The 21,574-nt window shown below is 38.3% G+C and overlaps 1 protein-coding gene across 11 annotated transcripts in view; it reads right to left on the bottom strand.

Annotated features, from left to right (window-relative positions):
- Positions 1 to 21,574, bottom strand: part of CDK8 (cyclin dependent kinase 8) — a 120,813-nt gene that overhangs the window by 74,412 nt on the left and 24,827 nt on the right. The window contains exon 1 of one of the 11 annotated variants that reach the window (XM_019936864.3): positions 5,470 to 6,510. The exons of the other annotated variants lie outside the window; for them this stretch is intronic. Within the exon in view, the coding sequence (XP_019792423.2) occupies positions 5,470 to 5,591 (122 nt within the window). The 5' untranslated portion in view covers positions 5,592 to 6,510. Of the gene's footprint in view, positions 1 to 5,469; positions 6,511 to 21,574 lie in introns of those variants that run through there. 11 annotated transcript variants of the gene reach the window in all.

Below are 21,574 nucleotides of genomic sequence, written 5' to 3'. Positions count from 1 at the left end.
CGGAACAAAATCTAAATGGCCAGAACCAAAGACAGTCAGGCTTTAATCTGCATGCTTTCCCCACCTTCCCGCACCGCCAGCTCTTCCCTTCCTCTCTGCTGCTTTAAATTTCTGAATTTTTAACAGATACTTGTTATCTCTAACAATGATACCTATAATATTGCTCTTTGCATCCCCAGTCACTCCTTGTATGAGTCTCATACCTGGCTGCAATTTGCTCAGGATTTCACTAAAATATGCAAACAAGCCAACTGTTGAGATTGTAGCCACTTTCTTTTGGGTGCAACTCAGCTCACTCTAGTTCTTGGGCAATTACACTCAACTACTAAGCAACTCTTTCTTTTGTTTTGTTTTGTTTTTTATTTCTTTTTGGCTGCACTGGGTCTTTGTTGCTGCTCGCAGGCTTTCTCTAGCTGTGGCGAGCAGGGGCTACTCTTCGGCACGCGGGATCTAGGTGCATGGGCTTCAGTAGTTGTGACGCGCAGGCTTCAGTAGTGTGGCTTGAAGGCTCTAGAGCGCAGGCTCAGTAGTTGTGGTGCACGGGCTTAGCTGTTCCGCAGCATGTGGGATCTTCCCAGACCGGGGCTTGAACCCACGTCCCCTGCATTGGCAGGCAGATTCTTAACCACTGCACCACCAGGGAAGTCCATAAAATGGTAAACTAAAATAGTAAATAAGACAGACAGCCCCTCTGATGTCAAACCTAGGAAAGTTTCTGTCTACACCAAAACCACACTTGGGACCTTGGCTCTTGGCTTAGAAGTAGACTACAAACTGTCCGTAATCTCTCAGCATTTGTCAGTGTTCTAGAGTTCAAATGTGATCTCCAGAGTCTTATATGTGCACAGCCATTTTTGCTTTGCATGATTCAATAACTGACCCCACAACAACAAAAAGTAGTCACAAAGAACTGACTGCAGTCCAACAGTAGGTGAGACTCTCTGAAGTCTCCTGATCAACAGAATTCCAGCACAGAGAAGATCTGGATTTCACAGAACAATATCCTAAATGGCTGAATCTGGCCAAAAAGAGGGACTAAGAAAGTGAAAATAAACCCCACTGAAAAGCAGATTGTGATATCCCTAACAGATTAGCAGCAAGGCCTCTGTAGAAAAGGCAAACAGGAAATAAAGTTTTGCCCAAGGCCACACCAGAATGGCAAAATGACTAAAATGGCCCTTTTTTGAGTGATTACTGCTCTCTTACCAATGAGTCCCCAGCTCTGCTTCATTCCGCCTACCTCTGAACAGAATACTCAGATACCCAATTACCAAACTGACCCCACCTCACAACAGTATCCAATGCAGAGCTGGTCTACTTCCCAATCTCTCCTTAGAATCATTCAGCCCAAACCTACCGACGAAGCCCCACTTGCTCTGGTTCCCAGGTTGTGCACTTGCCCTTGCTGCAGCAGGCAAGTAAACTTTCCTACAGGTGCATTCCGGTGGCCTGTAACATTCATGATGCCCAATTACCTTACATGAAGTCACAATGCATTAAAGCAAATTGAAACACCAGTCCCTTTAATTTACATCGGGTCAGCTCTTAGAGAACACATTCTAACTAGCCATGCTATACTTTGCTTAAAATTCCTTGTCGTAGTTAACATGTTTTGCTCTTTTGATCATTCTGACAAATGAAATCCACAAGTTAACTTGCTGGTTAATGACATAAGCTTATTTAAAAGATTATTAGACCTACTAATTCTTGATTTGGGGGCATTCCTGTGCTCGGCACAGCTATAGTACCTGAGATACACCAGTGAGCAAGATAGACCCAACAGGAGGTACTTTCAAGTCTCTTGGCAACTCCAGAGGCCAAACTCCAAGAAGTTACAAAGCTTCTTGTAAACCTAGCTATGAATCTCTCTCCTCTGCATTATCTTGTGGGATTTAAGCTCAATTTGTTAGCTCTCATACTTCAAACACATCTTTACCTTGTTTGGAAAAAAAGCTATGCAGAGCTTAAAAAGTATTTCTAACCTTGGAAACTGGAAAGAAACTCCTGGTCCTTTCTGTCTGTTTAGTTACAAGATTACAGTAACATGATCAGATATCACTAAATGTAGGGGGTTTCCATCAAAGACAACTACCAACCTATCTTTCTTAGATCACCTTGCCAGTGTCATTTTTCTGAACATAACTCTACAAAGAGTAAAGTTATATAATCAGGCATCCTGACTTCAAGAACTATATTTTGACACTGGTCATATAATCATTCTTTTTCTCCTTAATATTCGTGCTAGAAGAAATGAGCAACAATGAAAACAGAAATTAATGTGTAATATTTTCCTCCCTAATAACTGGTCTTCCCTGCTATTTCGCATATCTGCCTAATTTATTTCTACTTGGCCCCAAACATTTTCTTCTTAAAAGTAGCATTACATCGGGCATGTGAATACACCTGAACATTTCTTAAATATTAACGTGTTGTACTCCAAGTATTATTGTGAATAAGTACTCAAGATTGATGTGCTATTAAGGTACCCTATAAATGTTTTTCCCTTAATCTACCTTTTAAATTCATAAGAATGGGAGCCTATTATAATGGAAGAAGAGAATGGGACAGAGATGAGAGGATGAAAAATAAAGAAAAACGTAGGGCCTTGTACAGACTGACAATGCCAGGATGCCATGTATCGAGCAGTATTTTCAACTCAATTCCATGTACAAAAAACAGCAAAAACAATCAGTTAAATGGAACTATCACTACTCAAGTACAAAAATAAAACTTCCTAAAATTACGGGGAAAAAATTATGGTGGGAGGAGAGTTAAATTTGGCAAATGCCAAAGATATGTAAAATTTATGAAAATTTCAACAGAATTACATAGATATTTGACAATGTTAAACACAATAAAATTAAGATCTGATTAGATTAGACTTAAAAATCACACAACATCAGCACACACTAGTAGGATCAAGATTGGAGGCAAGCACATAGCACAGGGAGATCAGCTAGGTGGTTTGTGACCTCCTAGAAGGGTGGAATAGGGAGGGTGGGAGGGAGACGCAAGAGGGAGGAGATATGGGAATATATGTATATGTATAGCTGATTCACTTTGTTATAAAGCAGAAACTAACACACCATTGTAAAGCAATTATACTCCAATAAAGGTGTTAAAAAAAGAAAAAAAAGTTGAATCACTATGTTATACGCCTGAAACTAACATAATATTGTATATCAACTATATTTCAATTTTTTATAAAGTGTATTAAATCCATGCAGTTATACTTTATATTTGTTGAATACCATAATGAATAAGAATTGTCAACCTCAATCAGAATTAATCTCAAAATCTAAAAAAAAAAAGATTGGAGGCAAGAATGTTAATTAGGAAGCTATTGTCAATAATCCAAAAATCAAATAACAAGTACCCAAACTATAAATTTTGCTATTTTCAATACACAAGTGAACAGCAGTGGAATTAAAGAGTGATAAACTCAAGCCGGCTGCCTAAGAACAATCCCAGATACAGGTGCTGGGCTTCACAGGAAAGAAGAAACCTGTCTCTTTCTCCCGTTTCCTTCCAGCCCTGCCCCACCTCAATCACACATAAGGTAAAATTGGCCAGGGACTCACTGTAATTAGCTAAGGATGTAACATCTCACCAGAAACGAGATGGCTGCACAGAATAAGAAAAGATGCAGTATATCTCCAAGTGGGCAGGGCTGGGGGGGCACTAGCTGCCGGCCGGGGTCGGGTCAGATTGGAGAAGCTTAAGTCTTGCAGCAATATCAATAGTAATCTTTTGTATTTGGCACTTTCATACCATTCTGCAAAAAATCACTCTACTAGTAGATTTATAAGCCCTGTGTTCTCCTAATTCTGGGAGCAAGGTCACCTGCGGAGAGGAAGCAGAGACATTTCCCAGGAGTGGGAAGCATACCTCTGCCCCCAACTTCCCCAAATACCAGAAAGCCTATTTCTCCACAAGTGTATATTCAACAAATGTGACTTCCAGACAGGGAGACAAAGAGTGGGACTCCCAGGAGATGATGACAATGCGTAACAAGCACTTTCCACATACCAAGTACTACACTAAGCACTTAAGATAAACGCATGTTAAAGTCCATGCCTCACATGATCTGGAACAATTTACATAAAATGTGTTTTGCATGTATGTAGTTATGTATAGAGAGGATGCATACATGCTTTCTGTATAAATATTTATGCACGTACATAAATATATTTAAAATACATGTGTAAATGTGTGTACATGTATACATATATAGTGTATACATATATACATGTATACTTACCCATATATACAGAGAGATATATACAGATATACATCCCAATATACATGTGTGTATATGTATACACAGAGGAAGAGGAAGAAGAAAATAATTTTTTAGTATAGTTAAGTTACTAACTGGCCATAGTACTATTTTAACTCAAATAGACATGAGAATAATTATACAGGTGTTTCATGAAGAAAAAATGTACCATGGTTATTATACAGTTTACATAGCTATGACAGATTATCCCTTATACAGCAAGAGTTGTGTTTAATAATGACTCACAACAACTTACAATCATTATCCTATCTTACATACAAGGACAGAGAATCCAAAGTCACAAGGCTAGACAGCAGCAAACCTGGACCTCAAACACAGGCAGTCATTCCAGAAAATATCTCCCCACAAGGCTCTATCAGTTTGTTCTGAAAGTGTGGCTACCAACTCGTTTACAAATTGCTTCCAGTTAAAATACTCTCAGGCAGCTTCACCACAGTGCAAATGGGTCACGTGTGAATGAACACACCTCCTCTATCTACATGAGCTAACACACTATTTTGCTTGTCATTAAAACACACAAACACACACACACACACACACTCTCAAACTCTGCTCCTGTCAGTGTCTAACTAACAACTTATCTGGCAATGAGCAGATATAAGCTATCAAAAACTTTTCATTTAAAGCTGTTGTCATATATTCTATGAACAACAAAAAAATAGGTCTGATACCTTAAAACAAAAGACCACCTGAATGTTCAAGTTTTATTTGTAGCATTCACATATCTATAATCTTTCAATTGTATAAAACTGAAAGAGAGCAAAGAGGTGAAAAAATTTTAATTGTGTATAAAACCTATGATTTAACAAATTAACATTCTGAGTGGTTTGAAGCCAAGAGAAAAGGCACAATAAGACTACAGGAAAGGAGGGAAGTACCCATAATTATCAGAACTAGATTAATCCCAAAATGTAAAGGTAGTGGGAAAAATTAATTTCCCACTTGGGGAAAAAAACCAGCTTGGAGCTTTTCACCATTGAGTATGATGTTAGCTGTGGGCTTGTTATATATGACTCATTATTTTGAGGTACTTTCCCTCTATACCCACTTTGTTGAGAGTTTTTATCATTAAAAAAAGGCTATATTTTGTCTAATGCTTTTTCTGCATCTATTAAGATGATCATATGATTTTTATCTTTCATTCTATTAACGTGGTGTATCATACTTACTGATTTGCGTATGATGAAGCGTCTTTGCATGCCAGGGATACATTCCATTTGATCATGATGCATAAACCTTTTAATGTAATGCTGACTTGGGTTTGCAAATATTTTGTTGAAAATTTTTGCATCTATATTCATCAAATATTGAACTGTAGTTTTTCTTTCTTGTAGTGTCCTTACCTGGCTTTAGTACCAGGGTATGTTGGCCTCAAAAAATAAATTTAACAGTGATCCTCTCCTCTTCAATTTTTTGAAAGAGTTTGAGAAGAACTGGTGTTAATTCTTCTTTACATGTTTAGCAGAATTCCATAAGGAAACCATCTGGTCCTGGGCTTTTCTGTGTTGGGAGGTTTTCAATTACCGATTCAATCTCCTTACTCGTTTTGGTCTCTTCAGATTTTCTATTTCTTCATGATTCAGTCTTGGTAGGTTGTATGTTTCTAAGAATTCGTCCATTCTTCTACGTTATCCAATTTGTTGGCTTATAATTGTCCATAGTAGTCTCGTATGATCCTTTGTATTTCCGTGGTACCGTTTGTAATATCTCGTCTTTCATTTCTGACATTATTTGAATAATCCTGTCTCTTTATTTTCTTAGTCTAGCTAAAGGTTTGTCAGTTTTGTTTATCTTTCAAAAAACAGCTTAGTTTCATTGACCTTTTCTATCGTCTTTCTAGTCTCTATTTCATTTATTTCTGCATTGATCTTTGGTATTTCCTTCTTTATGCTAACTTTGTGCTTAGTTTGTTCTTTTCCTAGTTCCTTGAGGTGTAAAGTGAGGTTGTTTATTTCAGATCTTTCTTGTTTCTTATTGTAGGTGTGTATCACTATAAACTTCCTTCATAGAGCTGTTTTTAACACATCCCAAAAGTTTTGATATGTTGTATTTCCAGTTGTGTTTGTTTCAACGTATTTTCTTATCTCCTTTTCAGTTTCTTCTCTGACCCATTGGTTGGTTATTCAAGAGTGTGTTAATTTCCACATTCTGTGAATTCTGCAGGTTTCTTCCCGTTACTGATTTCTAGTTTCATACCACTGTGGTCAGAAAAGTCAGGTGATATGATTTCAATCTTCCTAAATTTGCTAAAACCTTTTTTTTTTTTTTTGTAGTGAAGCAAGTAAAGTGTTTATTAGGAGGAAAAAGTACAATACGTGCGGATAGACACACAGGCAGGTTCAGAGAGGGAGTCACACCCTTGTGGTAGTTGCTAATACCTGTTTTATAGCTTAACATATGATCTATCCTGGAGAATGTTCCATGTGTGCTTGAGAACAATGTATATTCTGCTGCTGTTTGATGGAATGTGATATACATATATATATGTCTGTTAGGTCCATTTGGTCTAAAGTATGGTTCAAGTCCAATCTTTCCTTACTGATTTCTGCCTGGATGAAAGTGGGTTACTGAAGTCCCTTACCATATTGTATCATATTTCCCCCTTTGTATCTGTTAGTTTATACTTAATATATTTGGGTGCTCCAATGTTGGGGGGTATATATTTATGATTGCTATATTATTCTCTTGGTGAAATAAACCCTTTACCATTGGCTTTTAAAGAATCTCTTGCTACAGGTTTCGAGTTAAAGTCTGTCTTATCTGACTTAAGTATAGCTACTCCTGCTCTCTTTTGGTTTCTACTTGCATGGACTATCTTTTTCCATCCTTTCACTTTTGTGTGTGTGTGTGTGGTACGTGGGCCTCTCACTGCTGTGGCCTCTCCCGTTGCGGAGCACAGGCTCCGGACGCGCAGGCTCAGCGGCCATGGCTCACGGGCCCAGCCGCTCCACAGCATGTGGGATCTTCCCGGACCAGGGCACGAACCCGTATCCCCTGCATCGGCAGGCGGACTCTCAACCACTGCGCCACCAGGGAAGCCCTCCATCCTTTCACTTTGAGCCTATGTGTGTCCCTTGACACTAAAGGGAGTTTCTTATAGGCAACATATAGTTGGGTCTTGTTTTTTAATTTATTCAGTTACGCTATGTCTTTTGATTGGAGATTTTAACCCATTCACATTTAGAGTAATTATTGATAGATAAGGACTCACTAATGTCACCTTAATAACTGTTTTCTGGCTTACTGGTAATTCCCATATTCCTTTCAACCTCTCTTGCCGACTTCCTTAACGAATCAATGATTTTCTGCACTGGCATGTGTTGATTCCCTTCTCTTTACCTTTTGTGTATCAACTGTAGGTTTTTGCTTTGTGGTTAACATGAGGATTATAACAAAGATCTTAGAGATATAACTGTCTACTTTATACTGATAACTTCAATTGCATACAAATTGAAAGTAATATGCCCACGTTTACGAAAGGTAAGAAGGATCAAAACAAGATGAGCACAGAAGCACCAGAGCATACAAAGAGGGTTAGAGGTTAGAAAGGAGAAGGGACACCTTCAAGGAAAAGTGACAAATACTTGCTGTCACAGGGTCTGGCACAGCATATATGCAGTTGACACTGTTGGTTACTTACCCAGTATCCATTCCTCCTGATTCCTTCTTACAGAATGCTGTTTTGTTCAGGTTTATTTACTGTTCCTTAATGTAACTATGTGCCTCAAAAGAAGATGAGCCCTGGGGATTCCCTGCTAGTGCAGTGGTTAAGAATCCACCTGTCAATGCAGGCGACACAGGTTTGATCCCTGGTCCAGGAAGATTCCACATGCCACGGAACAACTAAGCCCGTGCACCACAACTACTGAGCCTGCGCTCTAGAGCCCGTGCGCCACAGCTACTGAAGCCCACGCGCCTAGATCCCATGCTCCGCAACAAGAGAAGCCACCGCAGTGAGAAGCCCACGCACCGCCAAGAAGAGGGGCCCCCGCTCGCCGCAACTAAAAGCAAGCCTGTGCACAGCACCAAAGACCCAACACAGCCAAAAACAACTAAATAAAACTTTTTTTAAAAAAAGGAGCAAGACAGGTTTGGTGCACTATATTAAAAAAAAACAAAAAAAGAAGATGAGCCCTCCCTAGCCCCCAGGTGGGCCAGAATGGTCCAAAAGTAATTTTACTTCCCTTGCCTATGATTAGTTCAGAGACAGGCTATGAACCAATTCTGGCCAATGAGTCATGTGAAGACTGCTGGGTGGCTTCCCTGAGAAGGAGGGGCGGGGGCGTGACTTGATCATCAAAGAGCCTCTGGAAGAGAAAATCTCTCTCTTAGGAAGCGGAGCCCCACGTGCCTGTAACTATTTTACCTGCATGAGAGGATCTGCCTCAGGATGAAGCTAATGCTCAAGGCGACAGGACAGAGAGGGAAGGAGCCTGGCATCTCAATGACAACAGTGAGGTGCTGCGCCTGGAGAATGGCTGGAGGCTGCCTTAAATCTTGATTTAAGGGTTTTGTAAGATATCGAAACTTCCTTACTGAAAAATCATTTTGAGATAGAATTTTCTATTATTTGAAGCCAAATGCATTGTAATAGAAGAAAGGGCAAAGAGGAGAACTAGAACAGAAAGCCACAGTAAAGAACAAAGAAAATGTGAGGTAGCTCTTTAACAAGGTCTAAGGTGAAAAGAAGGCAGGATGAGAAATCTCTGCTGGGTGGCCCCCTTTTTTCCAATAAAATATAGATAGAAAGTTTGTTTTCACTTATTCAACTGTTTTAATGCATATTTATTATTTGCTAGATCTTATTCCAGATGTTAACATCAGCAGTCCACAAGGCACCAGGTTCCCTGAGGCAAGAAGGAACTTGGTGCTTAGGAGGGGCTGAAACTCGTCCAACAGGGAAGGGAACGATGAGAGGTGACAATGGAGGTGAAGCCCAATCACCCAGGACGGGGAGGGCATGTGAAAGATTGTGAGTCATCACAAAATGCAATGAGAAGCCAATGAAGAGACATGATCAAAGTGACATTTTAAGAAGATCACACCAGCTGTTATGTGGGGAAAACTGAAATGAGGGAAATATGATGGAGAGAACAGGTTAAAAACCTATGGCTCACAAATACTGTAAGTCCACTTACGTGAGGTACTAGAGACAAAAAATGAAACGGTGGTCTTCAGGGGCTGGGGGAGGGAGAATGGGGCCTTAGTGCTTAATGGGGACAGAGTTTCAGTTTTTGCAAGATGAAAAGAATTCTTTGGACAGATACAGGATAAGTACCATTCAATACCCTTTACATGAAGTTTAAACACATTCACAGCACTACTTAACACATATATGGTATGGAGGGATAAAGGCATCCATAGCAATTTTAACAGCAGCATGTTTGTTACTTCTAGGGTGAGAGATATAAATTTGATCAGGGAGGGTGTATTAGCTTCTTATTGCTGCTCTAACAAGTTACTGCAAACTTGGCTTAAAATAACACAAATGTATTATATTACAGAGCAGTAAGTTGGAAGTCCAACATGGGTCTCAGTGAGCTAAGATGAAGAGTGCCAGCAGGCTGCACTCTTTTTGGGAGGCCCTGGGTGAGAATCAGTTTCCTGCCCTTTCCAACTTACAGAGGCACCACCACATTCCTTTGCTCATGGGCTTCTTCCTCCATCTTCAAAGCAAGAAACAATGGGTGAAGCCCTTCTCATACCATGCCGCTCTGACCAGGCTTCTGCTGCCACATCTCTTCCATTTCCCTCTTCCACTTTTAAGGATCTTTGTGATTACACTGGGCCCACTCAGTTAATCCAGAATAATCTTCCTATTTTAAGGTCAACTGATAAGAAACCTTAATGCCATCTGCAAATTTAATTTCCCTCTGCCAGTTAACTGAACATATTCAAAGGCTCTGGGGCTTAGGACATGGACATCTTCTGTGGGGGTAAGCATTACTCTCCCTCCCACAAAGGGCGCACAAGGAGCTTGAACTTTCTAATGTTTTATTCCTTAAGTAGAAAAATAAAAGTGTTCATTATGTTTTTTATCATGTCTCTTTATATGCCTCAAATATGTTTAAAGGCTTCTGATGTGAGGTTTTCTTTCAAGACAAATTTTTTAAACTTTCACAGAGCCTTAAGATTTTAATGAGATCACTCAGGAGCAGTAAGGGGAAAAGGGAAGGAAGTACAGAAGAATCAAGGCCTTGGCCCTGCTTCAACCTAAACAGATCCTCTTTTTATTGCTTCTTACTTTTCTACAAAACATTTCATTTGAAAAGAAAAAAAAGGATTCCAATTATTCAAACAAACAAATAAAAAGAATATCACTGGCCTGAGACTGTAAGAAAAACTATAATAAAATAAAAACAATTTATATGGTACAAAAAGTAGATAATTGACAAGCTAACTCAGGATTTAATGATAGCCAAAGAGATACGTTTAGCTCTACAAAGAGGCTATTGAGGAGCTGAATGATGCCTCTGATAGCCCTGCACGACTAAGGAGATAAAACTTACAGTCCAAGGACCACTAAAGCCAAGGAGAAAGAAGGAAAGGGTGTCAAGGAGTGCCCATGCACTTTTGATTGACACCCTAAAGAGCAGTACTCTAAGAAACAAGAACTATACTGACTCTCACGAGGACTGAAGCTCAGCTTCAAATATCAAAGCTTGAAAACAGATTAATGTAGTCCCAGATTGCTAGCTCCTTCAGGCACCAGATAAAGGTGCTCATTGTTAGAAGATACTACCTCCTAGGCATAAAGTTATTTCGACAGAAAAGTTTCAAACACAATGTCTAAAACACAGTTAAAAATAACCAAGCACACAAGGAGACAAAACAACTAGCAGAAACTGCAAACAATACAAATAGACTCGTAAGGGCTAACTAAGCATACAATATTCAAGATGATAAAACACTGAGAATTCTGACAGAATCTCAAATGCCCAAGAAAAGAACACAACAGATTTTTGAGGAGAAAAGAAAAAGTTCTAAAACTGAAAAAATGACTGCATTTAATAATACAATGGACGAACTTAAAAACAGAAGAAGTACAGCAGAAGGGACTATTAATGAACTGGAAGCTATATCATAAGAAAATATTCAAAATAAAGAATAGAATGACAAAATGATGAAAACCATGAAGGAGAAAATCAGAGACATAAGTAATACAGATGAGAAGGGCTAGCATGCATATAATTGGATCCCATCAAGAGAGGAGAAAGAAACAAAAGAGAGACAGAGGGTACAACCAATATTTAATAGGACAATGGCTGAGAATTTTTCAAAACTAATGACAATAAATTACAGATTCACGAAGCATTATGAATCATAGCAGCCTAAGTAAAAAGGGTGATCTTCAGGTAGAGAAAATGATCCAAAACGAAGCATGATAATGCAGACACATTACCTGCAAAGGAACAGTTCATTAGACCAACAGCTGATTTCTTGACAGAATCAACACAAAACAGAAGAGTAACAATATCTTAAAATACTGAAAGCAAAAAATTGCTAATCTAGAATTCTACACCCAGTAAAATGGTGGCATTTTCAGACAAACTAAAAGAGAGAATTTGTTAAGAGTACCACAGTAAACAAAATACTATGGAGTATTCTTCAGGTAGAAAGAAAATGATCCAAAAAGGAAGCACAATAATGCAGGAAGGAATAAGAAATGGAAAAAATGGTTGTAATTCTAAAGGAATATTAACTGTATACAACAATGGTAATATCTTGTAGAGTATAAACTTACAGAATTAAAAGATACAACACTGTCATATTAAGTCAGGGATGGGGGGAGTAAATGGGGTTGAAGTACTCTAATATTCTTGTACTATTTGGGAAAAGAGTAAATGCACCAATTAATATTACACATGGTTAAGTCAAAGATGCATCTTTTAATACCTAGAATAACCATCAAAGGAATAGCAGGAGTATAGAACCTCCAAGTTAATAAATGAGTCTCTTGATAAAGACACTTGTAGATACTATAATTAGAAAGGACAATGGAAAACCAATAGTTCTGCCATTGTTAAGAAAGTGAAGGATAAAAAAAAAGTGGGTGATCAAGGAAGGGGATATGATGGAGAATGTCACATTTTATCCTTAAACTCACAAGGAGAAATTTCTCTAAATATTAAAGGACAACCTTGCAAAATCCGTATTACTGCTAGTGCTGTAACAATCTTAATTAAACCCTACCACTATTACGGAACCTCTCCCTTGGAGCTGACAAACAACTTCAGTGGTGGCACCTCTAATAACCTTCAGACATTCTCACATACTACCCTCAACTCACTGGCAGGCCTTTAACAGGAACATTTTCTTTCTCCTATATGATACCACTCCAGGGAATTTAACAGGGAGGAATCTATTGGTAAAAGGAATTACTAGATTAAATGTTCTCCTAATGGCCCATTCCTTGAAATCTTCCTAACCAATAATCAGGTCATAGCTAATTTACTGGTGTCTCCTTATTTAAACCAAGCCCCAATTCAACACTGTTAGGAGTCTGACTTTTTGTGTGTGGGGGGGGGAAGTCTACTGATATTGGCAGCTTTATTAGGGCTAAACCCATCAAGGCCTGGATTACCTCATCCAAACGTCTACCCAAATGTAGACAATACTCTCTAAAAGCAGAAGCTAAAAGGACTAAAACCAACAAGTGAAAACCTTGCAAAGAACTCATACCTCACACTAATCCTTGTAATACTCCCATCTTCATGATTTAGAACAAAAACAAAATGGAAAGGGATATAAATTTATTCAGTATCTCAGGGTCACAAATAGGATAATTCATTTCCCCTCCCATCTCACTTTCCTACAGAACCAAACCAAAATATTATCTTCACTGCCTCCTGAAGCTGTATATTTCACACTTGTAGATCTGTGTCTTTCTGTAGTGTTCCTTTAGATCAAAATAGTCAACACTTGTTTGCCTTGGGAAAGTCAACAATACATCTGGATAGTTATGCCCCAAGAGTTCACAGAGGCACCCTCCAATTTTTCAGCAAGTCCTCAACCAGTACCTCAAGGATCTTAAATTTGCATGGGCTTCTACTCTAGTCTAATATGTGACCGATCTTTTGTTGTGTTCAAAAAGTGAGGTAAGGGACTTCCCTGGTGGACTCTGCACTCCCAATGCAGGGGGCCCAGGTTCGATCCCTGGTCAGGAACTAGATCCCACATGCATGCTGCAACTAAGAGTTCACATGCTGCAACTAAAGATCCCGCATGCCACAACAAAGATCCTGTGTGCCGCAACTAAGACTCAGCGCAGCCTAAAGAAATAAATATTAAAAAAAAAAAAGGGTGAGGTAAGATCTAAGATTGATTACATTTTTCTATTTTAGCTCAGAAAGGACATAAGATTTCCAAAGAGAAGTTATGACATTATTAAAGTATACTAACTAATACATGATATATCCTACGGAGGTAGATCCCTTATTATTGACAAATTACAAATTGTTCAAAACTTTCCAAGGCATGTAACTAAGAGACAATTACAAAGACTCCTAGATCTCACTGACTACTGCAGGCAATGGGTTCCCATTTTCCTATAATTGTATGATTATTAAATGATTTAACCAAGTCCTCAATGATTACAGCTCTTCCCTGGAAACCTAAACATGAACAGATCTTTTGCAATTTAAAATGAGCACTTCAGCAACTTTCTACTCTGAGATTACCTAATCATCATAAACTTTTCTACCAATCCATCCATGAGAGATCTGAACAAGCCCTCAATGTACTGACTTAACTTCATGGGAGTCATAAGAGATCAAGAGGTTACTAAAATTTCTCTTGACCCAGTGGCAAAAGACTACCCAATCTGTCTAAGAATAGCCACAGTAGTCAAAGTCTTCTGTCCACTTCGTTTGAGGATCTTCTTTCAACTCCAAGGTCCTCCTGCTGCACAATCTTTATTGCTCACTGGAAAGACAGAGTATGTCTCAGCAAGAGGATAAGCTCATATAAAATCCTATTACTTTATCCCTCACACATTTCCATTCATTGTTGTAATACTTCAAGGGTCAGCAAACTATGGTCCATGGGCCAAATTCAGCCCAAAAGCCTGTTTTCACACTGCCCATAAGCTAAGAATGTTTTTTTTATACTGTTAAAGGATTCTTTAAAAAAAAATAAAGAATACACAACAGAGACTGTTATGTGGCCCACAAAGCCTAAAACATTTACTGTCTGGCAGAAAAAGTTTGTTGATCCTTGCTACTCCTCCATTCCATAAAAAAGGGGAAATTAGTCTCTGTTGGCAAACTGTGCCCCAAATAGACTTAACAGAAACTCTTCTAGAAAATTCAGACTTAATCTTCATTGTTGATGGGTCATATATTAAGAATGAAACAAGAAAATATGAGGCAGAATATGCTGGGACACATCTCATCTCAGCGCCTAGAATGTGACCCCTTGCTACAGGCAAAATATGCCCAGATGACAGAAGTAAGTGCATTCACCAGAATTTGCCAGTTAGCTAGCTGCTTAGCTAGAGATAAAAGGATTAATATATATAAATTGAGAGTGGTATGCTTTTGGGTAGTCCATAATTTTGTAATGCCTTGGAAACAATGAGGATTCTTGATTTAGACATTAATGCTTCCTGAAACGATAACTATTATAAAGATAGAAGCCCATTAAACAAAGAGAGATAACACAAAGGTAGAAGAAAATGTCCCGGCTGATCATTATGGCAGACAGGCAACCCTCACTAGGATCCTAGCCCTCGTGACAGGATAAGACTAAATCTTTAAAGAGGTTCAAAAAGGCTAGTACAGAATGCCAGTGGTTATCTCCAGAGTTGGAAAAGGAAGGGGTATTGGGAGAAGCCTGGGTGCAAATTACCCAAGTTAACCTCTGAGGCTCTCAGGACAGTCTGTGGCGTCAGAGGTCCTCAAATGGAACCTGTGAAAATTTTTTGCAATACATAAATACTCAATAAAGATCAGGAATTCCTACAGGTCAGTAAGGAAAAGGTAGACAAACCAGTAGAAAAACAGGTAAAAGATCTGAATGAGATTTCACAAAAGAAGATATTCAAGTGGCCATTAAGCATATGAAAAGGTGCTCACTTTCACCAGTTATCAGTTAAAAAAAAAAAAAAAATCACACTGAGGTACCACTACATGCCACCTGTGGCTTAATGGCTTAACTTATAGACAGATAACACCAGGTTCCTACGGGAACCACTTTGAACTACTCACTCTTATAGAACCATGGGACCTGTATAGTTGCTAGTGCCCCCATCTCACTGTTCCCAAAGCTTTATCAATGCAGTCTTCTGCGGCACTCAGGGCTCAGCTGCTAATGAGAACAGGATCTCCAAGGAGAAATACGTGAAATATTCATAAAGTAACATAGTCATTCAAGGTTACTTTTAGCGCTACCTTTGTTATAGGTTTCAAAGGAATATTTGAAAGTTTAAAACCACCATTTATAAAAATCATCCCTATAAAATAATTTATAAAAATACTTATAAAAATAATCTCACTGAAAGATTTATATTTAACAAATTGTCATATACAGCTATATAGAATTATGATACAGTCATTAAAAGTCATGCTTTTGTGAAAATTAATAAAGGGAAATCTCACTAAAATGGAGTCAGAAGCCAGAAGGGGAAGCTTTTAAGCAGTGCCACTTGACTTCAAATAGAGAAAAACTATCAATTACAGACCCCAAAAGAATACTCATCAGGACTTCCCTGGTGGTCCAGTGGTTAAGACTGTGCTTCCACTGCAGGGAGCACGGGTTTGATCCCTGGTCAGGGAAGTTCCACATGCCATGTGGAACAACCCAAAAGTTAAAAAAAAGAACACTCATCAACAGGAAAGAATCAAGTACAGGCCCCAACAGGAAAAGTGTACATTGCATCTCCTACATCAAATCAACTACCCCAGCAACTCAGCCAATAAGAAAATGTCATCACCCTGAACTCTCACTTTTCTCCAATGGACTTTCATTCAAAACAAACCCTCCCAACTTCCTCCTTTTTCTCTATAACGTTCCTCTCCTTTGTTTGTCGGATTTGCCTGATTTTTGCTATGGCTTGCTTGTCCCAAATTGCACTGCTCTACTATTCCCAAATAAACCCATTTTTGCTGGCAAAACAGCTGTTTTAAGGTCAACACTTCCAAAAAATTTGTTTGAAAAATTTTAAACCTAATGAAGAATTGAAGGAATTGTATAATAAATACCTATGGATTTAAGTTAAACATTTGGGTGAGAATACATCATAGGTGATTTTTTTTCTTATTGCATCACATCGGAAGATACACGATATGGGCTCTCCCACTACCTGTGATGCTGAGATTGATAATTTTGTTAAGCTGGTGACTGTCAGATCTCTCTGTAAATAAAGGGACATTTCTCCTTTACAAGTAGTAAATTATTTGTGAGGTGATATTTGAGACAAAAGGAGTATTCTATTTCCCAAGAAACTTTTACCAAATGACTTTAGTATCCATAGATGATTCTTGCCTGAATCAAGTATTACACTTCGAGTTACAAAATGCTTTTTCTGATTCTATCATTCCTTCTACATTTATCGATTGGCATTCTTGTGTAAAGAACTCTCTCTCCCTCCGTTTTTTACTACCAATGGGGATTCATGAATTCTTTATATAACACGTTATAATCTATTATTCTTTTTGATGCTCAAATCAACCCGAATTTGTCCAAAAAACCCTCTTCAAGTCAGCTCCTATTCCTTTTGAAATAATTTGACATCTTTGAAGACAAGATGTCACTAGAGGCCAATCAAAATTCAAAACATAAAGAATTAAATCAGACAAACAATATAAGACAATTTAATAAGACTGCCCCACACAGCTTCTTGTTCTTCCAAGTCTTACCTCATCTCTTCATTAATGGCACCACCATCATTGACTCAGTTGTTCAGGCCAGGCACCGTGGAATGATTCTCCACCCTCCCTTTCCCTTACTACTAGCTGGAGAAGTAAACATGATGGTTGGAGGAGTGGAGAGCTACTACTTTCCACTTCATGCCCTTCTGTGTACTACGTATATACTGTTTATACTTTTCCCATGACCATTTCATTATTTTTTTAAAAATTTAAGTATTGTTTAAAAAATGTAAAGCAAGTTTGTGGCTCATTAACTTTTAAAGGTAAAGCAACCATCTGCAGGTTTCAGCTTACCTTACCGTACTTTTTCTAGATTTAGCCCGTTTGGTCCAATGTTCTCCAACTGATTACGGTTCCTGATATTTTATTATAAAAATTCAGAGCTGACAGGACTATACTTGAGTTTCCTCTACAACTCCATCAATCTGTCATTCAGGATATACTGAAGCCATGTGTAAAGAGAAAGAATTCCCTACCTTTCATTCCATGTTTGGACAACTTTGTTACAAAACTGCTCCTCATGTTAACAGTGACAAAGTGTATCTTCTTTAGTTTTCAGTCACTGGTCACAGTTCTACATCTTGGGTCACAAAGGTTTGTTCCTCTTCCACATATTTGAAACAGCACCCATATGGGAAAGTAGGCTTATGCCCCTTGATTTAAACCTCAGAAGACTGGGGATGAAGCCCCAAATTCCATTTAGTGATTAATTATAGATCTATCATTCATGAATACATCTAAACTTTCCTAGAAATTCATTATGTTTTCAGCAGCAAAGTAAAGTACTGTAGAGCTTCTATCCCACTGTCATATTTCAAGATTGGGATAGAAGGAAACAACATGTCATAAGCCTGAGATCTAGAAACAAGCCCACATTCAACCTATCTATATAGTCACAGTTTTCTCTACAGTCAGCCCTCAGTATCCACAGGCCCTGCATCTGCGGATTCAACCAACAGTGGATAGAAAAATACTCATGAAAAAAAATTCCAGAAAGTTCCAAAAATCAAAACTTGAATTTGCTGCACACTGGCAACTATTTACATATGATTTACATTGTATTCATTACTATAAGTAATCTACAGGTAATTTAAAATATGGGAGGATATGTATAGTTTATGTGCAAATACTACACTTTATTTATTTGTTTATTTAAAATTTTTGGCCACGCTGCGTAGCATATGGAATCTTAGTTCCCCGACAGCGGATCGAACCCACACCCCCTGCAGTGGAAGTGTGAAGTCTTTTTTTTTTTTTTTTCGTTTTAACATCTTTATTGGAGTATAGTTGCTTTACAATGGTATGTTAGTATCAGCTTCACAACAAAATGAATCAGTTATATATATACATATGTTCCCATATCTCTTCCCGCTTGCGTCTCCCTCCCTCCCACCCTCCCTATCCCACCCCTCCAGGCGGTCACAAAGCACCGAGCTGATCTCCCTGTGCTATGCGGCTGCTTCCCACTAGCTATCTACCTTACGTTTGGTAGTGTATATATGTCCATGCCTCTCTCTTGCTTTGTCACAGTTTACCCTCTACCCTCCCCACAGCCTCAAGTCCATTCTCTAGTAAGTCTGTGTCTTTATTTCTGTTTCACCCCTAGGTTTTTCATGACATTTTTTTTCCTTAAATTCCATATATATGTGTTAGCATACGGTATTTGTCTCTCTCTTTCTGACTTACTTCACTCTGTATGACAGACTCTAGGTCTATCCACCTCATTACAAATAGCTCAATTTCGTTTCTTTTTATGGCTGAGTAATATTCCATTGTATATATGTGCCACATCTTCTTTATCCATTCATCCGATGATGGACACTTAGGTTGTTTCCATCTCCGGGCTATTGTAAATAGAGCTGCAATGAACATTTTGGTACATGACTCTTTTTGAATTATGGTTTTCTCAGGGTATATGCCCAGTGGTGGGATTGCTGGGTCATATGGTAGTTCTATTTGTAGTTTTTTAAGGAACCTCCATACTGTTCTCCACAGTGGCTGTATCAATTTACATTCCCACCAACAGTGTAAGAGGGTTCCCTTTTCTCCACACCCTCTCCAGCATTTCTTCTTTCTAGATTTTTTGATGATGGCCATTCTGACTGGTGTGAGATGATATCTCATTGTAGTTTTGATCTGCATTTCTCTAATGATTAGTGATGTTGAGCATTCTTTCATGTGTTTGTTGGCAGTCTGTATATCTTCTTTGGAGAAATGTCTATTTAGGTCTTCTGCCCATTTTTGGATTGGGTTGTTTGTTTTTTTGTTATTAAGCTGCATGAGCTGCTTATAAATTTTGGAGATTAATCCTTTGTCAGTTGCTTCATTTGCAAATATTTTCTCCCATTCTGAGGGTTGTCTTTTGGTCTTCTTTATGGTTCCCTTTGCTGCGCAAAAGTTTTTAAGTTTCATTACGTCCCATTTGTTTATTTTTGTTTTTATTTCCATTTCTCTAGGAGGTGGGTCAAAAAGGACCTTGCTGTGATTTATGTCATAGAGTGTCCTGCCTATGTTTTCCTCTAAGAGTTTGATAGTTTCTGGCCTTACATTTAGATCTTTAATCCATTTTGAGTTTATTTTTATGTATGGTGTGATCTAATCTCATACTTTTATATGTAGCTGTCCAGTTTTCCCAGCACCACTTATTGAAGAGGCTGTTCTTTCTCCACTGTACATTCCTGCCTCCTTTATCAAAGATAAGGTGACCATATGTGCGTGGGTTTATCTCTGGGCTTTCTATCCTGTTCCACTGATCTATCTTTCTGTTTTTGTGCCAGTACCATACTGTCTTGATTACTGTAGTTTTGTAGTATAGTCTGAAGTCAGGAAGCCTGATCCTTCCAGCTCCGTTTCTCATTCTCAAGATTGCTTTGGCTATTCGGGGTCTTTTGTGTTTCCATACAAATTGTGAAATTTTTTGCTCTAGTTCTGTGAAAAATGCCAGTGGTAGTTTGATAGGGATTGCATTGAATCTGTAGATTGCTTTGGGTAGTAGAGTCATTTTCACAATGTTGATTCTTCCAATCCAAGAACATGGTATATCTCTCCATCTACTTGTATCATCTTTAATTTCTTTCATCAGTGTCTTATAATTTTCTGCATACAGGTCTTTTGTCTCCTTAGGTAGGTTTATTCCTAGATATTTTATTCTTTTTGTTGCAATGGTAAATGGGAGTGTTTTCTTGATTTCACTTTCAGATTTTTCATCGCTAGTGTATAGGAATGCCAGAGATTTCTGTGCATTAATTTTGTATCCTGCTACTTTACCAAATTCATTGATTAGCTCTAGTAGTTTTCTGGTAGCATCTTTAGGATTCTCTAAGTATAGTATCATGTCATCTGCAAAGAGTGACAGCTTTACTTCTTCTTTTCTGATTTGGATTCCTTTTATTTCCTTTTCTTCTCTGAGTGCTGTGGCTAAAACTTCCAAAACTATGTTGAATAAGAGTGGTGAGAGTGGGCAACCTTGTCTTGTTCCTGATCTTAGTGGAAATGCTTTCAGTTTTTAACCATTGAGGACAATGTTGGCTGTGGGTTTGTCATATGTGGCCTTTATTATGTTGAGGAAAGTTCCCCCATGCCTACTTTCTGGAGGGTTTTTATCATAAATGGGTGTTGAATTTTGTCAAAAGCTTTTTCTGCATCTATTGAGATGATCATATGGTTTTTCTCCTTCAATTTGTTAATCTGGTGTATCACATTGATTGATTTGCGTATATTGAAGAATCCTTGCATTCCTGGAATAAACCCCACTTGATCATGGTGTATGATCCTTTTAATGTGCTGTTGGATTCTGTTTGCTAGTATTTTGTTGAGGATTTTTGCATCTATGTTCATCAGTGATATTAGCCTGTAGTTTTCTTTCTTTGTGACATCCTTGTCTGGTTTTGGTATCAGGGTGATGGTGGCCTCGTAGAATGAGTTGGGGAGTGTTCCTCCCTCTGCTATATTTTGGAAGAGTTTGAGAAGGATAGGTGATAGCTCTTCTCTAAATGTTTGATAGAATTCGCCTGTGAAGCCATCTGGTCCTGGGCTTTTGCTTGTTGGAAGATTTTTAATCACAGTTTCAATTTCAGTGCTTGTGATTGGTCTGTTCATATTTTCTATTTCTTCCTGATTCAGTCTTGGCAGGTTGTGCATTTCTAAGAATTTGTCCATTTCTTCCAAGTTGTCCATTTTATTGGCATAGAGTTGCTTGTAGTAATCTCTCATGATTTTTTGTATTTCTGCAGGGTCAGTTGTTACTTCTCCTTTTTCATTTCTAATTCTATTGATTTCAGTCTTCTCCCTTTTTTTCTTGATGAGTCTGGCTAATGGTTTATCAACTTTATCCTTTCGAAGAACCAGCTTTTAGTTTTATTGATCTTTGCTATCGTTTCCTTCATTTCTTTTTCATTTATTTCTG

Source organism: Tursiops truncatus, chromosome 18 (genome assembly GCF_011762595.2).
Source record: "Tursiops truncatus isolate mTurTru1 chromosome 18, mTurTru1.mat.Y, whole genome shotgun sequence".
Lineage (NCBI taxonomy): Eukaryota > Metazoa > Chordata > Mammalia > Artiodactyla > Delphinidae > Tursiops > Tursiops truncatus.
Note: the sequence above shows the minus strand (reverse complement) of the source record. Positions and strands in the feature narration are given on the sequence as shown.